General features: G+C 36.2%; 1 protein-coding gene across 1 annotated transcript in view; it reads right to left on the bottom strand.

The window, feature by feature from the left end:
* The window catches only part of LOC107756756 (neural cell adhesion molecule 2-like), a 201,674-nt gene that overhangs the window by 68,230 nt on the left and 110,348 nt on the right, over positions 1–23,096 (bottom strand). The window contains exon 2 of the mRNA XM_016573972.1: positions 1,296–1,370. Within this exon, the coding sequence (XP_016429458.1) occupies positions 1,296–1,370 (75 nt within the window). The remainder of the gene's footprint in view (positions 1–1,295; positions 1,371–23,096) is intronic.

Genomic DNA, 23,096 nt, shown 5'->3' with positions numbered 1-23,096 from the left:
TCACGACGAGGCGTTCCCCATAGCGACCCCTAGAGGACGCAGTTCGAAGTTCCCATGAAAGGGAACCACCACTGGCTCTGCACCCCTTTACCTAAATTCATTACTTCAGACTTATGTGCCCTCTAGAAGCTTGCGTTCTGCAAGTGAACGTCACTTTATTGTGCCATTCCAAGGCACAAAATCACTTTCACTGACTTTTAAATTAAATGTTCCCTCCTGGTGGAATGACCTGCCCAACTTAATCCGAGTAGCTGAGTCCTTAGCCATCTTCAAGAATCGGCTAAAAACACATCTCTTCCATCTTTTTTTGATACTCTAACTCTAGCACTTTCTATTCTAACTCTATTTATAAAAAAGCACTAGCTTTTCTAATCTTTTTGTATTCTAACTATTTGTTTTCTTTTTATTTATTATACAATTATCAAAAGCAAAAAAGGCCTCTAACACTAGCTTGCTCTATTATTTTTCTATTCTATCTGTTTTTCTTTTTATTTATTATATAATTAAAAAACACTTGCTACGTGTACTGCGTTAAGCTAACTGAGACTTGTTATAGCACTTGCATATCATTGCTCTTTTGTTGATTTTGATTGCTTCCATTGTCCTCATTTGTAAGTCGCTTTGGATAAAAGCATCTGCTAAATGACTAAATGTAAATGTAATGTAATGTAAACTTATAACATCCAAGTGAAAGATTTAACACCATCATGTCAGAAAAAAACCCATCTTACTCACCCCAAACGTTTGAATGGTAGCCTAGTATGTGTGTATGTTTTTTTTACCATTACAAACTGTCAATATAGTGTGATTATTCTGACAGTTATTTAATTTCAGATCAGCCTGTACAAAGCAGAATTAGACTACAATAATATCAAATGTAATAACTGTGATAAACACAACATAATTAATAGCATAGGTTAGCATGGCGATGTTGAACAACTCTTAAAAAGAAAATTCCCACAAAACAACCCATTACAGCCCAATGAAGGTCCCTAGACTCCAGTTTGAAAACCCCTGATCTATTTTTGTAAAACAACCAATATAAAAACAGCTGTCAGTCAAAGATAAAATAATCAAACATACTGTACACATGCACTGACACACTGGCCCTGGTCATGAACAAAGCCTTAGTCTTAGAATTCAATACTGCTTACAATGGGAGAGGTTATTTAAGCTGTTCAACCTAAATAAATGACTACTCGAGTCAGCACTACGCAAATTGTGTGCATTCATGCATCTCTCTCATATACATCAGCGTAAGAGACAGGATGAGGTGGTGCTGTGGGAAAACTGACCTGTGCATGTGAAAAACTTGGACTCTCCAACGCTCAACTCCACCTTTTTTAGCGAGATTGACACCTGGAGGACACCTGGAAAACAAAGAAAAAGAGACGGAGAAAGATGAGAGAGAGGGGTAGCAATCAGAAATTCAGCACACGAACCACAGATACAACAAGAGTGCTTCACGTGTTCCTGCCACAGAAATCACACCAAACCACAGGCGGCACAAAAAAGAAAAAAAAAAAAGTCTTTGCAAGCGGGAGAGATGAGAGGGTAGAGGGAGACTTCTATAAGCCCCCTCCCAATCACTTCAATCAGGCTAGCCAGGTACAAAAAAAGTTAGGAAAAGAAAGGGACACGAGACAGACAAAGCTTTGAGCTTGAAGCTGTCTTTCCTTTTCCTTTTTATATATTGAACTCTAACATGAACTCTAGCAGAATTTCCAAGCTCCTTTTTTTCCACACAATGAAAGTGAATGGTGACCACCAGTGCAGTGCAGAAATGGCAATAACTGTATATTAATCTGTATCTGTTGCAATACAATTATCTGTGAATTAGCATAGAACCAGATGTGGGTCAAAACTAAATGAAGTACCTTTTAAAATTTTCATTTTTAGTGTCCATATAGCAAATATGGCTTGGATAATTAAGAAAATAATTAATTAAATTAATACAATTAAAATATATACTGTACAAACTGTATTTTCTATCCCCTTACCCTAACCCTACCCCTCACACAAAACTTTCTGCTATGTTAGATGGTCAAAAAAGATCATTATAATGGGTTCTCCTAATGGGGACCAACAACAACAACAAAAAAGTCCCTACAAGGACAAAAATTACTGGTATTTCTATACTTTACTATAACATACTTGTGGGAACATTTGGTCCCCAAAATCTAGGGAGTATCAGGACAACACACACATACAAGTTCAAAAAGGCTAAAAAAATTATTATGTATTATTAATTATTTATCATAATAAATTATCAAAATATGACTAATAACAATACCAATCAATTATTTTTTTCATTATTATTAGTCATGCTTCCATCTTTATTAACCTATTTTAACTTAATTTAATTTCACACTCACAAACATTAAGGATTAATTATAAGATTCATGAGTAATAATTAATAAAATAATAATAATACTACTAATAACAACAACAACAACAACCACAACAATAATAATAATAATAATAATAATAGCAATAATAATAATAATTCAATTATAATCTGATTTATAAATGAACATGTCATTGATACTGGATTCAGAGACTGACCATTGCATTGGACTTATTATTCATGTCTTTCCAAATAAGGGATTTCACATTTTGCTTCCCTAGTGACCAGGGGTGTTTACTTGTCCACTTTTATTGTTTTGTACCTTAAGCAGCTTGAGCATAGAATAAGTGTTGTGTGCATTAGAAATATGTTCATGTGAGTTTGGGACGACACAAGGGTGAGTTATTGTGGTGATTTGTTCCTTTAAAACTGCTCAGTGCCTGATACAATAACCATGTTCTTCTACTCACAGAGCCAATCATATGGACAGGACAGTGGGATGTCCGTGTTTCCTCGTTAAATGTGGTCTGTGAATTTGTGGCTCAGGTAGAGGTGAGGGCAGCGGACTGCATATGAATGAGAAAACGAATGCATGCAGTAGCTGGAGCATGAATGTGTGAGAAAGCAGACAAACTCCTTGAGCCGGAGGTTTTTCTGTTCATCCGAGAATGACCAACTCGAGTTCTGTTTTATGTTTTTCGCACATCGGCATGAGAGAGTCAAGAGCAAACTGAGCACGCATACACACTTGCGAAACGCACAAAGACACACTGATGGAGCTCACGGGGGAAGCACTGGCATCTGGCGTAATGATTAATTACAGCACAGTGGGGCTGGAGCTAGTCATCTGGATGGAGACAAGTCTGAGGGTGTGTGAGCTGCTGCCCGTAGAAACCAGAATATAATTACTCCCCAAGACTACTTTGAAAAAAAAACAAAAAAAAAAACAAGTCTTCCCATTATGTTTTTTTTCCACTTATCGTACTGTTATTACAAACAATATTACATGTTTGATGTCATGAGCTAATGAATGAAATGACACTCAATATTGTGTAGAAATGATTTGAAGATGCTATTACACTGTACGCTTTGAGTCGAGTACTTTAACACCTGCAATCAAAGCATCTGTATCTCACATTCACTAAACATTGGTGAGGGAGGATGTTAGGCAAACTGCCTGTGCTATGCTTAAGCAGACTTGCACTCCTGGAACACATTTCCATGTGTTTGATTTCTCCTAAAGCAAAATTAACCTCCAGAAATTTCAGTCAAAGAAAATGCATAATTCATGAATATAAACACTGATCTTGTAAATTTTGCACACACATGTTTAACAGATAGACAAGTATACGAATGAGCCTCTAAAAACAAACTTGCCTATAAATGGCAAAGATAGATTATTTGTATTTTCTGTTATTTTTGATTGAAGTTAGTTTGGAATAAAGTTATTTGGGATCAGGATTTTTTTCTTGGTAAAAAAAAAAAAGAATATATATATATATTTTTTAAATTAATACCTTTATTCAGCAAGGATAAAAGACTTTCACAATTGTTACATTGATATTTTAAATTAATGCTGTTTTGAGTAAATTTAGGTAAATGTTGGCATAACAACAATAAATTACATAAACACATGAATGTAAAAAAATTACACCATATTAGTTTTTTTTTTACTGGTTTTTTTAATCAAATAAAATCAGCCTTAAATGGTGAGCATTAAAAACTTCGTTCAAACACATAAAAAAAAAACTTACTGACCCCAAACTTTTGTACAATGATAGTGCACATAAAAAAAACAATGATACTACTAATAATAATAATAATAATTGATTAACAATACAATGACTATATAAACAAAAGACACTATTGACAAACCAGACCACCAATAGGGTAGATCCACACTTTTTGGCATTAAGCACATCTATTTCAAGCTGTGGAACACAACAAGCGTGTTGTGATGGTAGAGCGCAGCTCTGTGAAATGGAAAACGGAAGAGTGCGGGAGCTGTAGAGATGAGGTGCCAAAGCAATTAGATGTGCAAATGGAGAGAGCCAGCCACAAATGTGCAGCCTGTGCCAAAATAAGTAATGCCCCAAAATATCAATACCTGCCAAAAAATAAAAATTACTGAGACGCAAGAGCAACAAACTTCTAATGATAACTAGAAGCCGGAAAGTGCATGGGTCCACCTAATAATATTTGCTCACACGGGACCCCAGACCAATAAAAACAGTCTGAAATCAGTGGTCACCTGAGGTGCAGACATAACTCTCTGCTTTACTGTAATTTTGTGGTGTGTTTGTCGTTCTGAACAAAATGCCTGTGTGAAAAAGCGAGTTAGCGCTAATTAAGCAGGCAGCAGTGCAAAGCCCCCAGGCTGAGCAACTACACATCAGTCATTTAACAGTCCACTCCACTATGGAGTGCTATTCTTCCTCACTGTTACTGAGATAATCTTTAGAATGGATTTTTAAAATGGGTTTCTCTTAATGAATCGGTCAAACTGAACCACAAATAAGACCTGAACCTGATTGGCTAATGTACCACAAGATAGACCCACACCCTTCTTAGTGATTACCATGAGCTATGATGTTGAAGATGGAGGGGACCTTAAAAAAATACAGCTAATTTTGAACAGCTGTAAATGAATAAAGATGCTTTTGCCCCTAGAATGGTGTAATTTTGGCAGGGAGTAACATGGGAAAAGCCCAGAATAAAATGCATTCATACTTGAAGAGAGGTTGGTGCTCGCGTCAGATCTAGATATGTTAGGATCACAAGGAAGGCAATTTAAAGACTATTTTTCACAACTTACAATACACAGTGTCTTGTAATCTTGTAATGTCATCTGTATGGTTCTATTGATGGAGTAATCCTGTGTTTGCGTCTCTCTAGTATTTCCTCTCCTACTACTACAAGCGCGTATCAGTGGGTGGGGCTAAAGAGGCAGTGCTGCAGGAGCAGGCGTTGATCTTCTTCTGCGGAGGTGGTGCTTAGCCACACTATTACGTCATAAAGTGGCACATTCCAAAATTAGTCGTTTTATGAGCTTGGTTTCAATAAAAGCTGTTTTTAAACTAACGAGAAAGTATTGCAACTTACAGGATGTTTTTATTGTACATTGAACTGTTATGTCTAAAGACCCCTTTAACTCTCACCAAACGGAAAAAAACCCCCCATACATTTACTTGTAAACTGACAGCAACATTGACTCACAAGTGTAGATAGAAATATATGTGGTTTGAAAAATTGTCTTTCTTCACTGCAGGCCTCCCTATTTAAGTAGTTCCACTCCTAAGTAACCTCTCTCCTTCCACAGTCTGGACCTGTCCACCTCATCTGAAGGAACTACTGGATGGTATTGGGCATTTGCACAGCTCTTCCTCCCCTGAGATAAGACCGAATTCTACCACAGTACTAAATTAAGTGCTAGAGGGAGGATGGCTACATTGCTCCCTCTCTCCCCTGTCTCTTTCTGTGCATTCCCTTGCACCCGAAATGTCAAAGTAAATGACTACTGAGAGATCTCGCTCTGTCCCCTCTGCCTGCTTACATCTCTCTCAGAGGAAATAGAAATGACCAAGGTGTAAGATACTGATAACCGAGACACTATGTGTTACACATGGAACAGAGCAAAGTTAGTGGTTTAACAGACTAGATGCAGTTAGAACCTTTGGGATCCGTTCAAATCTAGTCCTTCGGAGCAAACCGAACCCAAAAAATTATCTAGGGACGAGCATTTTCCCAAAAGTGCTATCTAATTATATTTAAAACCAGCTCTGAAAGTCACCAAAATAGATTTGAGCGGCAAAGGAAAGGGTCAAGCTCTTGCGAAACTCTCATAAATAGAGGCAAAGGAGAATTGAGCACGAACAACTTCTCTTCGACAAACCTGCTGGGGTTTGTAGGTTAAGATTTCATTGTGCAGAGATTGAATCAGACTCTCCGTCTAGTCCGTGAGAATTTATTATCATGGCGGAATTGACTTGACACTGGCTGACCTGCTTAAATAAGGAAGATGTGAATGAGTTGAATTCAACTCTTCAGGCTGACAAAGTGGCCAGTGCGCTTGGCGTTCAGAGAGGGACAAGTCTTATCTGCTTTAACTCAGTGGCTGTATGCTTGAATGCAGGACGGAAGCTCAAACTGAAGCCAATCAAGTTCTGAATGCATGTAAAATCCTTCTCTTATGCAGAATGACCTGAACCCACAAAGAAGATACTAACCATCCACAACGCCGATAGCTGTGACCAAATGTGCTTATTCAGACCAGATGACCTACCATTAACTTTATATCGGTTTTCTTGTATTTTATTTAATTCGTCGCATGTATTGACAGTTTTGCCAGGCATCATTTTACAAATGTTCTGCATTTAACGTGTTTACGATCTAGAGAGATTGCACAGCAATGTCAGGCTATGTTTACTTTCCTTCTGTATTGAATTCAGATTCAAATTAGATTATATGTGAAATACAGAGAGGGACATGTTGGAAATATTAATTGTTTTCTTTCTCTCCACTGTCTGGGTCCTGCTGTGTTAATTAAATGAAGACATCACTTCTTTATGTGTGATGAGAGTTGCCTTTCTTCTTTGTGTGATATTAATCTGACAGAAGGGCAAACATAAGCAGAGAAAAGGAAAAAAAACAACAACTCAGACTGATTTAAAGAGACCATTCCCAAAGGATCCCTTCTGACTGGACTGAAGTCTTTTACCAAGGTCTCTGTTAACTGGAGCCCGACCTTACAGTTTGTGTGGCACATTTCAGCGTGAACTATTTTGTGAACTTGTCACAATGTGATGCTGGCTTTGCAAAAAGGCTGTGTTTTCTTAAAATATGGAGAAGTGAACTATATTTGAGCATGTAAGGAAGAACTGTCAGTTATTTCATTTGTGAAGAGTTTAGTCAGTCGTAAAAGGTCATTTTGGCTCAATTTAGTTGGTAATTCACAGAATTCTTAAAGGTGCAGTAGCAAAATCAAAGGGAGAATGGAAAATAATCATGTAAGACTTGAACATAAAGGGCAAAAAAAATATGTGTTGTGCTGGTAAGTCCATATATTAAGTGTTGAAAACCTCACTTTCACGACATTCCAAACTCATATGACTTTCTTCTTTTCAACATAAAAGGATACATTTAACAAAAATGTCCAAACTTCTATTTTCCAAGAAATCTAATTTGGCCTTGGCAGTCAATGTTGCCTTGGCAACCAACTAAAAGAAAATTACTAAAACTAAAAATGAAATAAAAAACATATATTCTATAACAAATAAAAATGACCAAAATAATAAAACAAACTAAAATTAAAAACTGAAAATTTAAAAATAAAAGCAAATTCTAAATATTTAGTAACACTTTACAATAAGGTTCCATTTGTTAACATTGAACTAACAATGAAAAATAATTCTGAAGCATTTATTAATCTTAATGTCAATTTCAACATTTACTAATACATTATTAGAATACAAAATTGCATCTATTAACGTTATTTAATGGTCCTGAGCTGACATGAACTAACAGCTGTAAGTTTTATTAATTTATTAACCAATTAATAAATACTGTAACTAATATATTGCTCTGTGTTAGTTAATTTTGGTTAATGCATTAACTAACATTAACTAATGGGACCTTATTGTAAAGTGTAACCAAAATATTAATAAATACTACATAAATAGTATATAAATGATACTAAAATAACACTGCATGGGTTTGGACAGAATATAAAGGTAAGTAAATGATGACAGTGTTTTCATTTTTGGGTGTACTGTTCCTTTAACGTACACACAACATTATTCTGTGCCCTGTTTCCTTATTTTAGAGTTGAAGACAGATTGACTTAAGCTCCTCTGTAGACACACTGTTGATGTCTCACACAGTCTTCAATACTGTCAATCAATCTGTGCCAGGAAGACTGTGCTATTTGTCAGCCCCAAACAAACAGTGAGGAATGCTCACCACGCTTGTGTAGCACTGACACAAATAAATACATTTCTCTCTTCACTCTTCAATCTTCTTTCTCACACCCCACCGGCGGTCTATCACTTCAGCCCTCCTCAAAAAATAAACCTGTCACGCCGATACATTCCTTTATCCCCTTCAACTCGCTTCCATGTCCGTACAGCAAAAGACACCTCAAGTCGTCCTCCTTCGATCTGCCTATAGTGGCTAAATGATAAACATCCAAATGCGCAAGTGTTTTCCTCTTTGTAACAGTAATTGAACAGTTTGTAGAACATCAGAAAGGAAGGGATGTAAACACAGTGTGGCAGTGTGTTGGCACTCCCAACAGATCCAGTGCTATGTCACATACTCCCCCGTGCTGGGACGCTGTCAGTAAATATTAATAAGCCACTACATCAACCGAGGGTGGTCCCCTGTCACCAGATTAGCATAATCAGTGCAGTTAAAATGGCCGCCCTACTCCGAGCAGGATAATGACGCTGATTGAGCGTGCCCTCACACAGGCTATGATATATGGCAAAGTCACCAGATCCTGCGCCGTCGCCGTGTGATTTGTGGAGCAGGGACTTGCAGGGGATGAGGGAAGCCTCTCTGGGATTGAGCGGCGTGCCAATCATCCTGGACACTGATTGGATGGAACGCAGACTGGCCCTGTGGTGCAGGCTCAGGTTATGTGAAATGTTTGTTTTTGTCTACGCTGATTGCCAGTTTAATTTCGGTATGAGCGGTCAGCCAATCAGAGGGGTGTATAACTCAAATCCCTGGGAAAGGCTAAGGAAGGGTCATCAAAAGAGATGAGATCATCATCATGGAGAGGATTGATACAGTTTAAGTACGGAAAACCTGATTATTGTGTTTATTCCTGTGTCAATTAAGACTTTAATGAAATTTGAAAGTTCACAGCTGATTTTTCCACTTACCGAATGCTTTAAGCATGCAAAATCATTTCAGACACTAAATACATGACCAACAGAATATGATGTCTGTTACTGTTTTTACTTTATTTTTCAGATCAAAAAATGCAGCCTTGGTGAACATAGGAGACTTCTTTTGAAAAAAAACAACAACAACTTTTGAACGGTAGTGTATATAAAAAAATGTAGCTTTTAAATTTGATTTAGATTAGGTTATTACTCATTCTATTAATGACTAGATATTTATTCATTCTAATCTGCTTGACGCAGCAACATTGGCTCAACCAATGGTGTGAATTTGAGGCAGGGCAATCTGTTCATCCAAAGAGTGATATATGGAAGGAGTATTCTAAAAACCTGTGTGAAAACGTCTGGTAGTGCAGAAATGACATACTTCACTTTTAAAGAGGCATTCGGAGAGAAAGCTATACACAACGAAAAAGCAACTGGACAGAAAAAGTTGAGCAGAGCTGCACTTTATGCAACAAAGAAGCACAACTATGTAGCAACTGCCAGCTGGAGTGCAGATAGTGATCCACTCCCTGATACAATTAGTATGACCTCAAGAAGTAATGAAAAGGAAACAAGAAAACTATGTTATATTTGATTTTCTAACCAGTACTGGCAGAAGTTCCACTACGCAGCACACATACCTTCTCAGGCCCATTTAGATGCAGCATATAACAGAAGAAACTCTCGTATTAGTCTGAAGCAGCAGGGGGGTGTTAAGATCTGATTACAGCATTCACACGCAGGGCCTCTTATTGGAAAATAGGTCAAATGGTGAGAGAAGAATTTACTGTTTGCTTTTCTTGTATTTGCAGCAAGATTAGGCAACATCATGAGACTAGTCTCAAAACAGATGATAATTTGGAGAAAATATTAGTCAGAATGACTCTCCAGACAGACAGATAGAAAGAAATGGATCACTAAACACAGATGTACTCAGATGGATCACTAAACTATTAGTGTAAAACAAAATAATAATTATTAAATAAAATATTAATTTTATTTTTATGTTCATTTTTCATAGCAACATCAACCAAATTGCACATTCACATTAATCACCATTACATTTAATAAGTTATCTAGCATACAAAATACCTTAAATATTATTCTCAACCCAAAGCACAAGAACAACTGTGAGTAATGGTGTGGTGCTATTATATTTGCTAGCTAAGGCTGATATTAGATATTTTGACTTGATCTTCAACCCTAAAATAATTTGAATGCAACAACACTGTCACAAAATATGTCATGGGTTATTCATATGTTTCCAGTAGGATAATGTGATTTTCAGTAAATGTGACACAAAGAGTCTTACTAAGAGAATTTACTCCTACTACTACTCAGATAGACAGATGGATAGATAGAACAATAGATGGAGAGAACGACAGATGGATAGATAAAATGACTAATAGATAGATTGATTAATAAATAATAGAGATGGATGGATGGATGGAAAGATAGAACAACAGATGGTGGATAGAATGATGGATGGATGATTGATAGATTGAATGATAGATCAATTGACAGATAAACAGAACAATAGATAGCTGGATGGATGGATAGACAGAAAGACACAGAGAAATATAAATTTCTTAAAGGACCTCCTTATGAATTTTAGAGGACATCCCAGAGCTCATCTCAGGAGAGCTGTATCAACATCTGAGTGTGATATGAAATAGAATATACACTGTTATCTTAGAGGCATAATTACCCTCTGTGAGCAGCTCGCAACAGGAGTGACCCGGGCCATATGGAAAACACAAACTCATCTTCGACACTTTATTGACTCTGTTGCGGGGGCTGCATCCCTTTCCATAAAGGAAGGTGTTTGCTTGAGCGCAATATCTCCAGCTGAAAACACCTGCCCAGCAACAGCACACTCGCCAGTCAGTGATATGTCCCCAGCTTATTATAGAGCAGTGAGATATTGTGGTTTTTGTAGTTGATGGAGCTTTCTTCTTAGTTATTTCTTTCTCTATCTCTATCTCTCTTTTTTTTTAAACAGGACCAACCAGTGAGACTGTTGAGGTTGATGTTGTTCACTCTTTCCTCATAATCTTGAGGATTTAATATAATCCTCAACTCATCACCGCCGACAGCTGAGTGGCTGTGTGCATAAAATACTGTCTCTGCCCTGATTCTGCTTTTACTGGTTCCATCAAAATCTTTTCAGCGCTGTTTTCCGAGCTGTGAGTTAACTAGGCAGAAAATAGGAAAGACCAAACAAACAAAGCACAGTGTGCCGCCAATCAAACCGCATGATCAAACAGGATCCGTATAAGTCTGCATCTTTGCGAGAAATGCAGGGATTTGGTGTCCCAGAAAATCGTAATGAAGTAGCGAGGTTGTCAAGAGACTACACTCAACAGCTGCCGCTTTTGTTGTGATCCAACAAATCTGAGAAGCATATGAATATTCAATTACATCATTCTTAATACAAGACACAATTAAGTGGAGTTAAATTTGCATGATGTGCTGAAATGGTTGAGAAAACAAGCAGTTATCAGTATAAAATCACGTAGTGGAACCAAATTAAAGCAGAGACAGGTATTTCAGGGACAACATTACCATATAATAATGATGAAACCTCACCAAATATGGCACAGTTTTACTGAATAACATGATAAGCCAAAATTTAAGAGTTGTAATCTATTTTAACTTACATTAGATGTATATTAGTAACAAAAGTAGATATTTGTTTAGTTTATGACCAAGTGTAATCAGGCTAAATTTGTGGACTGAATAAATTATGTCACACAGAATCCAGCATTTCATGACAAAGCAGGTACTTTTTAAAATATTTCTCACACAAAGACAAAAGCCATTAGCATTTTGTCAGCAAAAATGTAAAGTTCTAAACCTAAAACTGAGTTTGTACACTACATATTGTTCAATAAATACTATGTCACACAACATGTCCACAAAATACTACGTCTACAAAATTAGTCCCAAAAAAGGAAGGATAAAACTTAAAGGGGTCATATGATGCGATTTCATTTTTTCCTTTTTCGGCCAATCATAACGCATTGGATAGCTGGCCAATCACAGCATACCTCGCTTTTTCAGACCGATGAGTTTTGTAAAAATCGACGCGTTTCAAAAAGGCGGGGCATAGAGGAGAAACAATAATGTACAGTATGTGGAAAATAATGTGTTTTTTTAACTTTAAACCGCATAAACACATTTCATTACACCAAATACACAAAATAATGTTCTTTTTAGCAGCATCATATGACCCCTTTAAATGTTACAAGTTAATCAGTGAAAACCATTAAAAAATAGGGTTTAACAATGCCTGTGGGCCCATATCAATCCCAATGGAATTATAGCAAGATCAAACATAAAATAATCAAATGCAAAGAAAAGAATCGGATTAAAATTAAAATACAATATGCTGAACATCAAAAATGAACAAAACATCAATGAAGCTTAGACTTGATTTACAACATGATCATTTTACTTTGTTTTACTATACTGCATTTAATATTCTTCTAGAACAAGTTCAAAGAGAAATTATAAGCCATAAGAAATGAGATCACATATAAGAGAATAGAAGCAAACAATATAAAGATAGTAACACTGAAGAGCAGAAATAAAGGAACTAATCAAAGCGCACACATACAGCAAAGAATGAAAAACAAGATAAGAAAACTTTATATATATATTATATTTGAGGGCTCCAATGAATGCGAATGCCCATCAGGTTATATACTGTATCTGTCTTACATACTGTTGGAAAAGAGGTAAGACAACTAAAATCTGTGTTTACCATGTAAATTGTGAATCAGGACTTGGTTAAACCACACAGGAAAACACACTATGAGGTCAAAAGTACAATAATAGAGCATGGCAAAATGGAGCAATGGGGAAGACAAATGTTCTTATGTTATTGCATCAGTACACCCCGTCACCTCTCAAACGACACTCTGTTGAAGACTCACTAGATGCTATTATTGTCACACCTGCCTAAGTGTCACTTATTGAGCTAAAGAACTACTTGACAAAGTAATATGCCATACTGTTCCTCTCCTCCATGTAGGACACGTGATGTTAAGCCATCAGTGTAACAGAATGTCTATTTAACCCCATATGTTACCCCCGTGTGGCGCTGAATAACTGAAGAGTCTCACCACCTTAAATAGAATTTGAAGCTGTAAATGGATGCTTGGCTTGCAAGTTGCGTGTGCGGTTTTGAGCCAGTTTTCAGGACAAATGGTCAATCCATCAGGCTAATAGAGAGAGAGGAGAGCGAAGGAGAGCGGTTTGCGGGTCTCTGACGGTGCTCCGGAATGCTGATGCACAGCAGCGTGTGACGCACGAGGCCACATTCATCCATCTTCCCTCCACACGGGGTGAGAAAAAAAGGAGCATTCTACATAATTTTCTGTCATGTGGTTTCAGAGTACCAGTATGCAGGCACTAAATTAAAGTGATGTATATAGTAACAAAACCGAAACCACAAGTGTCAAGGGTATCGCGTTAACACATACAGTACATAATCAAGTGACAGAAGTCCTACAGCTGAAACTATAATGAAATCTAAGGCCACTACATCATTAATATCAGCAATCAACATCATCAGCCAATTTTCCAGAAACACTTATTACATGTCTTCTGCCCCCCGGTGGATTATCCATGCCCTGTCCACCACCATGTCCATGTCTTTTTGCTTGGAAATCGTTGCCAATTATGATACAAAAGTGACTTTTATGTTGTTACTGATATTTCAAAAAGAATACTTTTATTTAGGCAATGCTTACTTAATATTTCAAAATATGCTTATGCTTACTTAATATTTCAAAACTTATTATTTTACAGATATTGAGGGTATATTTATTTTCACTTTTCACTGTAATGCATGATGTATTTTGCCCACCACAATAATTAAATCATTAAATCAATTACTATGATGCGTATATGTGTTGTAAGGCAATGAAAAATACAGACTCTTGTGATCAATCAATTCGGATGTCACATACAAAAAACAAGTATGCAAAAATAAATAAACAAATAACAACAACAGATATTATTACTGATATTTGTATATTATTTTTTGCATAATTGTTTTTGCGTTTAGTTATGTATGTGACTTCAGGCTTTTATTATTATTTTATTAGTATTCAAAATGATTAATTAATACAAATGAATTAAATTTACATAAATCAAAAGATAAAGACATGTCACATTCAACAAAAAGCAACTATTCAATAATAATACTAGTAGTATTAGTAACTTTATTTTAAGGTGGCATAGCTATGTCACATATACTTACTATAGTAATAACAGTAAATTATATATAATTATGCAGGTACCCTAAACTAAGCCATAACCTTACCAAACCCTAAACTTAACCCTATAGCAGGTACATGTAGTTAATTAATATTACTCAGAATATTACTTAGTACTTATTTGGGTAATTACATTGTAACAATGACACAGTAAAAAAAAAAAAAAATTATATATTATAATATAATAATAATAATTATTATTATTATCCATCCATTCTTTAATGAATATGACTGGAGCTACTGCACACAGAAGAAAATGTCATTTAGATCACGAATAACAAACGAGTATCAAAACCGGAAGAGAGACAGCATCAGACCCACCAACAGTACTGTGACAGTTTCATTTCTTTGTTTTATTAACCATTCCAGTCACCCACCCTGAGACATGCTTTTAGCAGTAAAACCTACGTTATCTCTGGTATGACACCTCCTCTTTTATTTACCATCTCTCAGTCCGCAGTGTCTCAGGGGACGAGGCTGAGTGGAGGGCCCATGCTGCACTGAATCATGAAGCAGACAGGCAGATCTCACTTCTGACACTTGTATCAACCAATCAGTCAGCCCAGAAGCATGGGAAAGCATGTACTGAAACAAAGCAAGAATGAGTCACTGAGAGCTTTTTTAGCTCCTCACACCATCAGGCACAGCGTTCTGAAAGAAAAGCTATTTTTAAAATGGCCCATGGGAAATTGAAACACACTCCAAACCTCTCTGGAACAGGTGAGGTGGATTTAATAAAGCGAGCGGGCGCAAGAGAAATCGGAAGTCATGGATCAAATAGATACAGTATTCCAGATGCATAAAAGACTATAGCTTAATGCAATGGCAATAGACCATACATGTCAGTGGAAGTGAGGAGAGCAGAAAAAAAAAAAAAAACTCTTCAGCAACGACCAAAATGCCAAACATGCCAAATGGCTAAACCTTGAATAGAAGTCGACCAATATGTCAGTTTTACAGATTAAATGCTGCTGAAAGCTGACAAAGAAAAGAGAGAAACCAAGGTCTGTATACAGTACACAGTATCATTGCATAGAGTCATGATACAATAAATCATTTAAAAATGCCAGCATTTATTAGATTAGAGGACTGCTAAAATTTCACCTGTTCAATTCTTACACGTTCATTCTATGTTGTGTTGTATGGAGTGTTCATTTGGATAATTTTGTATGTTATTTTGATTTGGTGCTATTTGAAGTACAGTTACATGTTACAGTTTGGATGAAAAAGAAAAGCTGCAAAAAGTTTTTTGGAGTCATTATGATTTTTTTGTATGTGTTTTTCGAAAGAAGTCTCTTATGATCACCAGAGCAGCATTTATTTGATCACAAATCTATCGAAACAATAATACAGTAAAAACAATAATATTGTGAAATCGTATGACAATTTAAAGTAACTGTTTTCTGTTGATTATATTATTTATAATGTAATTTTGTGCATTCCTCTGATGGCAAAGCTGCATTTTTATCAGTCTAGAGAAATCATTCTAACATGCTGATTTAGGGCTCAAGACATATTTCTTATTATGCTGAAAACAGTTTTGCTTCTTAATATATTTGTGGAAATTGTGATACATTTTTTTTTCAGGGTTCTTTAATGAATAGGAAGTTCAAAAACAGCAAAATAAAATATTTTGCATGAATCAATTTAATGCATCTTTGTTTTCTTAAAAAAAAAAAAAATTATAATAATAACAAAACATTTTCATGGTTTAAAAGTTCAACACTCTTCTCCACTGAGTTATAAGTTGTAATTCAAAAGATTTCATTCTAAAATATAAATCAAATGCTGAACATTTCTCAACTTTGAAGCTCTCACTGAGGGCTTACTTTTCCCACAATCCTGTGCAAGCCAGCCGCTAACTAATCTTCATGCCACTGGACATGAACGGTCCGAGTATGCCAACATATTTCCTGCAATGATGTTAGCCTCATGCAAATATAATGCATACACAGACACACATCCCCTGCGTAAACATGCACATCCCCTGTGGTTCTGCCGAAACATTCCCTAAACGTTATGCAAACATGTAGGTAAGCTACACAAATAAGCCAGCTGTGACAGAACATTAATACAATGCCTGGCAGGGGAATATAAAGCACCGTGAGAGAATAATGTTGATAAGACCTCATGTTTATGGCATAATTACACCCCATAGTGTCCCTGGTTAATAATTATGAGCTGTGAAACCAACTATTCTCACCAATTTGTAATTAATAATGACAACAGACTCATTCCCTGTGGCAACCCATGTCCCTCTTCATCACTCTGAATTATGTGTCACGGCCTGTGGGAGATTGTTTATGGAAAGCAAAAATCTAAAACATACATGAATCAAACAGAGGGGACAGCGAGGGAAAAGTAAGCAAACTGTGAACGAACAAGAAGGGAGACCGAAAGAAAGAGGTATTGTTTTTAAAAAGTCAAGAAAACAGCTCTCACTTCATGAGAAGATGAAAAGCAAGTCTTCTCTGTGGATCAGAGGATCTCTAAAATGCCAAGTTCATGCTCAATAATGGATAAAGTTTCAGGTGTTCACTTTACGAAAATTGTACCCAATTTGCAAAAGCGCATGTATTTTTAATAAAACCCAAAGAAAAGTCTCGTGTGATAGCCTACAACACATCATGCTTAATGAGCGCCACTTCCCAAGGCATTTAACTGCACAGACATCAAGTATTCATGCTAAACCCCTTACTCTGAGATCTCCATGTGCACCTCTGAGCATCTCTGAATCAATGACATTCTCTGCGAGTCGTTTAGACTTCCCAACAGAAACAATCACCTTATTACAACCCAGAGACACTTATAACGAATAGGCAATTGGCAAGTCAAACTACAGTCTCTTTAAACGCCAGCATTTACTTGCTGAAATTCAAGCCGTTAACCTGTGCTGGCCTTCCGACATGATCCACTCTACCCAAAATGCATTGATCTATGCTGGGAGGGGATGTGCACTGCCAGTATTGAGAAATGGAAGAGAATAAATGAAAAGAGGTTTAATAATAACTGAATCGATTCTGAATTTAATGAAAATGTGCCTTATCAGTAGTGCCGTGCCAAGTCTGGGCTGCTACAATAAGCCCAGAGTTCCCTGTGGCTGTAATGTACAGCATGGTCATCTTAAAGGTGCACTCAGTCCTTTTTGCTAATTAAAAAAGTTTCACACATAAAGAAATTAATAGAACTTAGGTGATGAATAGCAATGAGAAATATAATTAAAATGAAATCACATGAGATGAAGACTCAAGTTGCATCAGACTTCTTGAAAAAGATGTTTTATTCTTATGGGTGCCGTTGTGTTGATGTCACATGGCCAGCCAAGTCATGAAATTGAGAGTGTTGCTACTTAAAAAAAAAGAAAAAGAAAAAAGGTCTGTACACACACTTTTTTCCCTCAAAAGTATTTTTCAGTGTAGCTGTGACGGTCATGTGCTGTTGCTCTGTTATTGTACTTATTATTTAAATAATATTACTGTACTTATTATTTATTATTTATGATTTATTTAATTGAAGAAATTAAGAATTTGTTTAATATATGCAAAATATAATTCAAACATGTAATTTAAATGTAAATAAAAAATATTTAGGAATGATTTGTTTTTTTTAGTTAATTTATTTAATACTACTACAATAACAACAGCGCGAAAACACACACCAGTCACAGCAACTATACTGCAAAATACTTCCAGATTGTTTATGTAATGCAGCAACTAGTCTCACAAGCACTAATAAGGTAACACACAAAAATCAGTTAGGACTAAATGTAAGAATGACTTGTGTAAAGATGTGGATGAAAAAACAAAAAACAAAAACAAAAACAAAACACAAGCAAAACAAGCAGCTGTGGTGTGAAGCAGCATGAAATAGCAAACATCCAGGCTAACAGGTGTCAGTATAAAAACCAAACCACCTGTAGTCTACTATTGGGCCACTATACTATGTAAGAGTGCAGAAACACATCAACTAAAAGTTGCATGTGAGCTAAAGTGTGACTGTACTGATTTTGTATGTGAGCCGCAAGGACGTGATTAATGGTTTTGAGCTAAGCAACAAACAGTGATAGTTCTGGTATGAGTCACAGTTGCCGTGAGGCAGAGGAGTCACACTCCCTCTGAAATGCACTGCAGTTGAACAGCTGCTGCGACGGTACAAAATGAGAGTGAGAGTAAACTGTGAGGGAAAAAGTGTAAAACTTCCTCCGAAGACACTTGTCAAAAGGGCTGTCAGTTATAACAATGGTGAGGACTGAGTTTGTGGTATTGTATTTTTACTGCTTTGTGCAAGTGGCAGCTAAATGCAATTCTAGTGGGGTAAAAATCTTTACAAATGAGGAACATTGCGTATTGTAAATATTCTCCTGGCCATTACCTACAATAAGAACGATGGCTATTCCAAAACCGACCTTCAATCAGGATTCCAGTTGCATCAGTTTTTTTCCATGAGCACTAGGCTAAAAGTCAACTCACACAAAGAACAATAACTTTAAAGCGAGTCTCTGCAATCTCAGATGTAATCAGCCTGGTTTAATTTATATTAGCCGTTTTGGACGGATTGTTTGAATGCATTCGCTTACTGGATCATTGGACTGAAAACTTTCCCGGGAGTTTAGCAGCTTAAAATGATCTGATTGCAAGCAGAGATGCAAAATTGGGTTAAAGGGTGTGACGAGTGGGGCGGCGCCGAGAGCCGTGGGAACGGAACGAGGCAGGTGGAGTTAATGGTAATGCAACACCTGCGCCACTCACCGGTCTCGGTCTCAGTCTCCCACGGAGGAGCTCCGGAAGGATAAATGGAGGAGTGACGATGTTTAAATGTTCGCCGGTTCCCGCCTCCTTCTTCCCGATCTACGAACTTTGTTACAAATGGTTAGAATAGAAATTTCAGTAATTTTGCGTTAAATTATTTTAACGCTTTAAGGATTGTAAAATTAATCGCATGCGTTAACGTTGACTGCCCTAATATATATATATATATATATATATATATATATATATGCACCTACTATTAAACATTGTTATATGCTTGAACTGTTTTATATCTATAGATTTTATTTTAGGTAAGTCGTGATGATTTGAGAAGGCTAAATTGAACATATAGGCTTCAATTCTATTTTAATAGCTGAAAGTAGTATAAGCTTTTTTTGGGAAAAGGGGAAAAAGACTTGAGTTGGTGGGTTTTTGTTAAATGTGAGCCAAAATCATCACAATTAAAAGAACCAAAGACTTAAACTACTTCAGTCTGTGTGCATTGAATTAATTTAATACACGAGTTTCACAATTTGAGTTGAATTACTGAAATAAATGAACTTTTCCACGACATTCTAATTTATTGAGATGCACCTGTATATATATACGTATATAAATCAAACATATAACTATATTTTCGAATTGACTTCTATTTACTAAAACTTTAAAATATATCAAAATATATTTAAAATATATTCAGATTTACTTCTATACATATATTCATAATTTGCATTTATATATTCAGATTTGATATAATTTCCTGTTTGACACTTCATAAATACATACGTATGTATATATATATAACAACAACAGCATATATAAATGTAGATATATGACACATTTCCATCGTTGTCTTACTAATTGATGGTGAGATTAACAAACTAAGACTGAAGGCATTGGAGATTCAGAGGCTAGGAAGTCATTAGCAAGGAATGCTGACAATGGTCCCTGCCCTTCTAAATGCAACTGTTTAAATCACAGATGCTTACATTACCGACTGGAATGATGTTTCTCTTTATTTCCTGACAATCTCCTGGTGATCTTTACACCCTGCAGGGGTGCAAATGAAGGGTGTTGATTACAATACACAAAAGCATTGCAAATTAACCTCCCGCTCTTTCTGTGGATTAAAGATATCATTTCACCAAAGGAATGTGACATTTCCGAAAAAAAAAAAAAAAGGATTTTCTTTGAGCCCTCTACAGAAATTCTTGCCACCGAGATCTGGTCAAATGAAAATATCAAGTGGTTTTGAAGGCAACAGTGTCAGATACATGGACTGTAATTCCTCTGATATTCTAACATGAATGCTTATTTTGATAATGTTCTAGCTTCTTGCCTTCCCTCGCTCATTTTCTCCAGTAGGGCTTGGATTATTGGCTGAATAATATATCTCACTGCATAGTTTAGGCCAGCAAAAGGGTAAGAAGGTGAACGCAACCTTTGCGCTGACCCAGCCACATCTTAATCTGGCCAGTTGCACTCTTGTAACCTCATCACACCGCTCAGCCTTCCCACACTCTCAGAATTGTAGGCTTACTTGCACTGTTATCAAGTAGTAATTGAAGGGTTTGACCCCGTGGTGAAGGAGACTTTGTAACTTTGTAGTGACAGTTTCTGGGCACTCGTTTATCACGGCTCCATTTAAACAAGAGTTTCCAGGCACTGAACTCTGTGTCTGAATGGCCAAGAAATTAACATTTACAACATTATTAAATATACTGTATGAGTTAATATATATATATACTGGGTGCGTTTACTTAAAGGAATGTATCGGGTTCAATACAAGTTAAGCTCTATCGACAGATTTTGTGGCACAATGTCGATAACCACAGAAAAACATTTACATGGGATAGACTGGGAATGTTTACAAGGGTCACGTTCCACTCACCGTAATTACACTGGAAATACGTAACCAGAGATTCATCCACCTAGAAAAGTAGTCCCACTTAGTACAGTTTAACTAAATAGAGCCAGAACATTCCATTAACCTATACTAATGGAAAAAATAATAATAATAAAAAAAATAAATAATTAAAATTCTTTCTAATTACATTTTTAATATTAAAAAAATTATATATACATACACACACAGTAGAATTAAAAGAGAGTTTTTTCATTTGTTTTGCCATTTCCTTTTTCTTTTTCCACATTAATTATCCAAGGCAATAAATAAAATGTCATATCAATTATCCTGGATCAAATGAAATGACAGTAATGAAGCATGTTCCTCCACTAATTACTTTCTAGCATTCTTCACTGGTTCTGCTCAAACTGAGTCAGAGATTTTGTGAGGCCTCCCCGAGAGCAGCCATGGGCAGTAGATGTCATAACATGTGCCTATCTATATGAAGGTCTGTGCCAGTGATTCGCTGCACGTAAACATGCTTGACTGCATCAGCAGAAGTGCCAGTGTCAGGCTCGGTTGGTTGAGAGGACACTAAGAGGTTTAGTTGTCTGTGTGGTTGACTGGGCCCTCTGTGAAGTTTGACTATAAAGAAGGATAAACTTGTTATCTGTCCAGCAGTGTGGCAGTGCACTGAGAGGGCACACAAGGCTGAGTCTCAGAAAAAATATATGACTGGTTATGGCAGCATATCCGAGGAAATTCTCGATGAGAATTTCAAAACAGTGATGGCAGACGTCTTGATTTTAAAAAAATGCAAATCCTCGCTTATCCTGTTGGCTGCTAACTCCTTAGACATGATGTTCAAGTCAAGGCACAACAAGACTTTTCCCGTCTTTAACCTTTTTCTTTGAGTCATCTGAGGTTGCCATAAATAATGTGTTTCCAAAATCCTGATACTTCTCCATAAGAAAGAAAGATTTCACAAATGAGTTCTCTTTGATTTCTCAGTTGCGTTTTCCAACATAGCTATGACATTTGATTGAAAATAAAACAATCTTGAGTTTGTCTAATAAAAAGTGTATTTACACTTTATCTAAAAATGCATTTATTATTATTAAAATAAAATAATAATAAAATAATTTTCCCCCTCTTCTGTGAAACTGAAGAAGAAAAGTAAACTCATATATCTCTAGAGTTTCAGAAGAGATCTCAAACAATGTCTTGCATGATGAAAACTTCATGAACTCAAGAGTTATTTGGGCTGAGTTATTCTCAATTATGTTATAGCTATATATTCACACTGAATGTCAAATATTGTCTTGTTTGTTTCTATTTATTAAATATAAGAAAATGTCAGTAAAATCAATGTGAAAGTTATCTGATAAGAGCTACAGGAAACCAAGCAACTTCCTCCTTCCCTCAGGATACAAACACAAAGCTTTCCACAGTCTATAACAATTCAACTTGTGCACATGCTTCATGAACTGTGTAGCAACCCATTCAACTTCTGATAGATGTGGCTTCGGAGGACAGATGGACTTCCAATGAGCTTTACTAATCAGAGGCTGAGAGAAAGTGAGGCAGAGAGAGAGAGATTGGAGAGCGAGGCCTAGCAGCAGATGGGTAATCTGCATACTCATCATCAAGGCAACCAGAGCTGAAAAAACATGCTTTCTTTACTAATAGACAGGTTAATAAGTGTATGTTTACTTGAGTTTGTCAATGACATGAAAGAAGTATTGAAAATATATGAAGAGTTCATTTTTATTGAAAATTATAAAAAAGTCATGTTTTTTATTGCACATTCCAAGTAATATAAATCAAGCTGCAGTTGGGTTGTTTTGATTAAGTAATAGTAACTTAAACAAATACAGGTAATTTACAAAATTAAAGTTAATTGAAAGTAAGTTTTTTTACATATTAAAAGTTAAAAGTTTGTTTTAAAGCAAAAGCAGATAACTCCAACAGTCGTTTTTT

This window comes from Sinocyclocheilus rhinocerous, unplaced genomic scaffold, assembly GCF_001515625.1.
Source record: "Sinocyclocheilus rhinocerous isolate Xijiao unplaced genomic scaffold, SAMN03320098_v1.1 scaffold382, whole genome shotgun sequence".
NCBI classification, from domain to species: Eukaryota; Metazoa; Chordata; class Actinopteri; order Cypriniformes; family Cyprinidae; genus Sinocyclocheilus; species Sinocyclocheilus rhinocerous.
The sequence above is the reverse complement of the archived record's forward strand: the minus strand, read 5'-3'. Positions and strand labels throughout refer to the sequence as shown.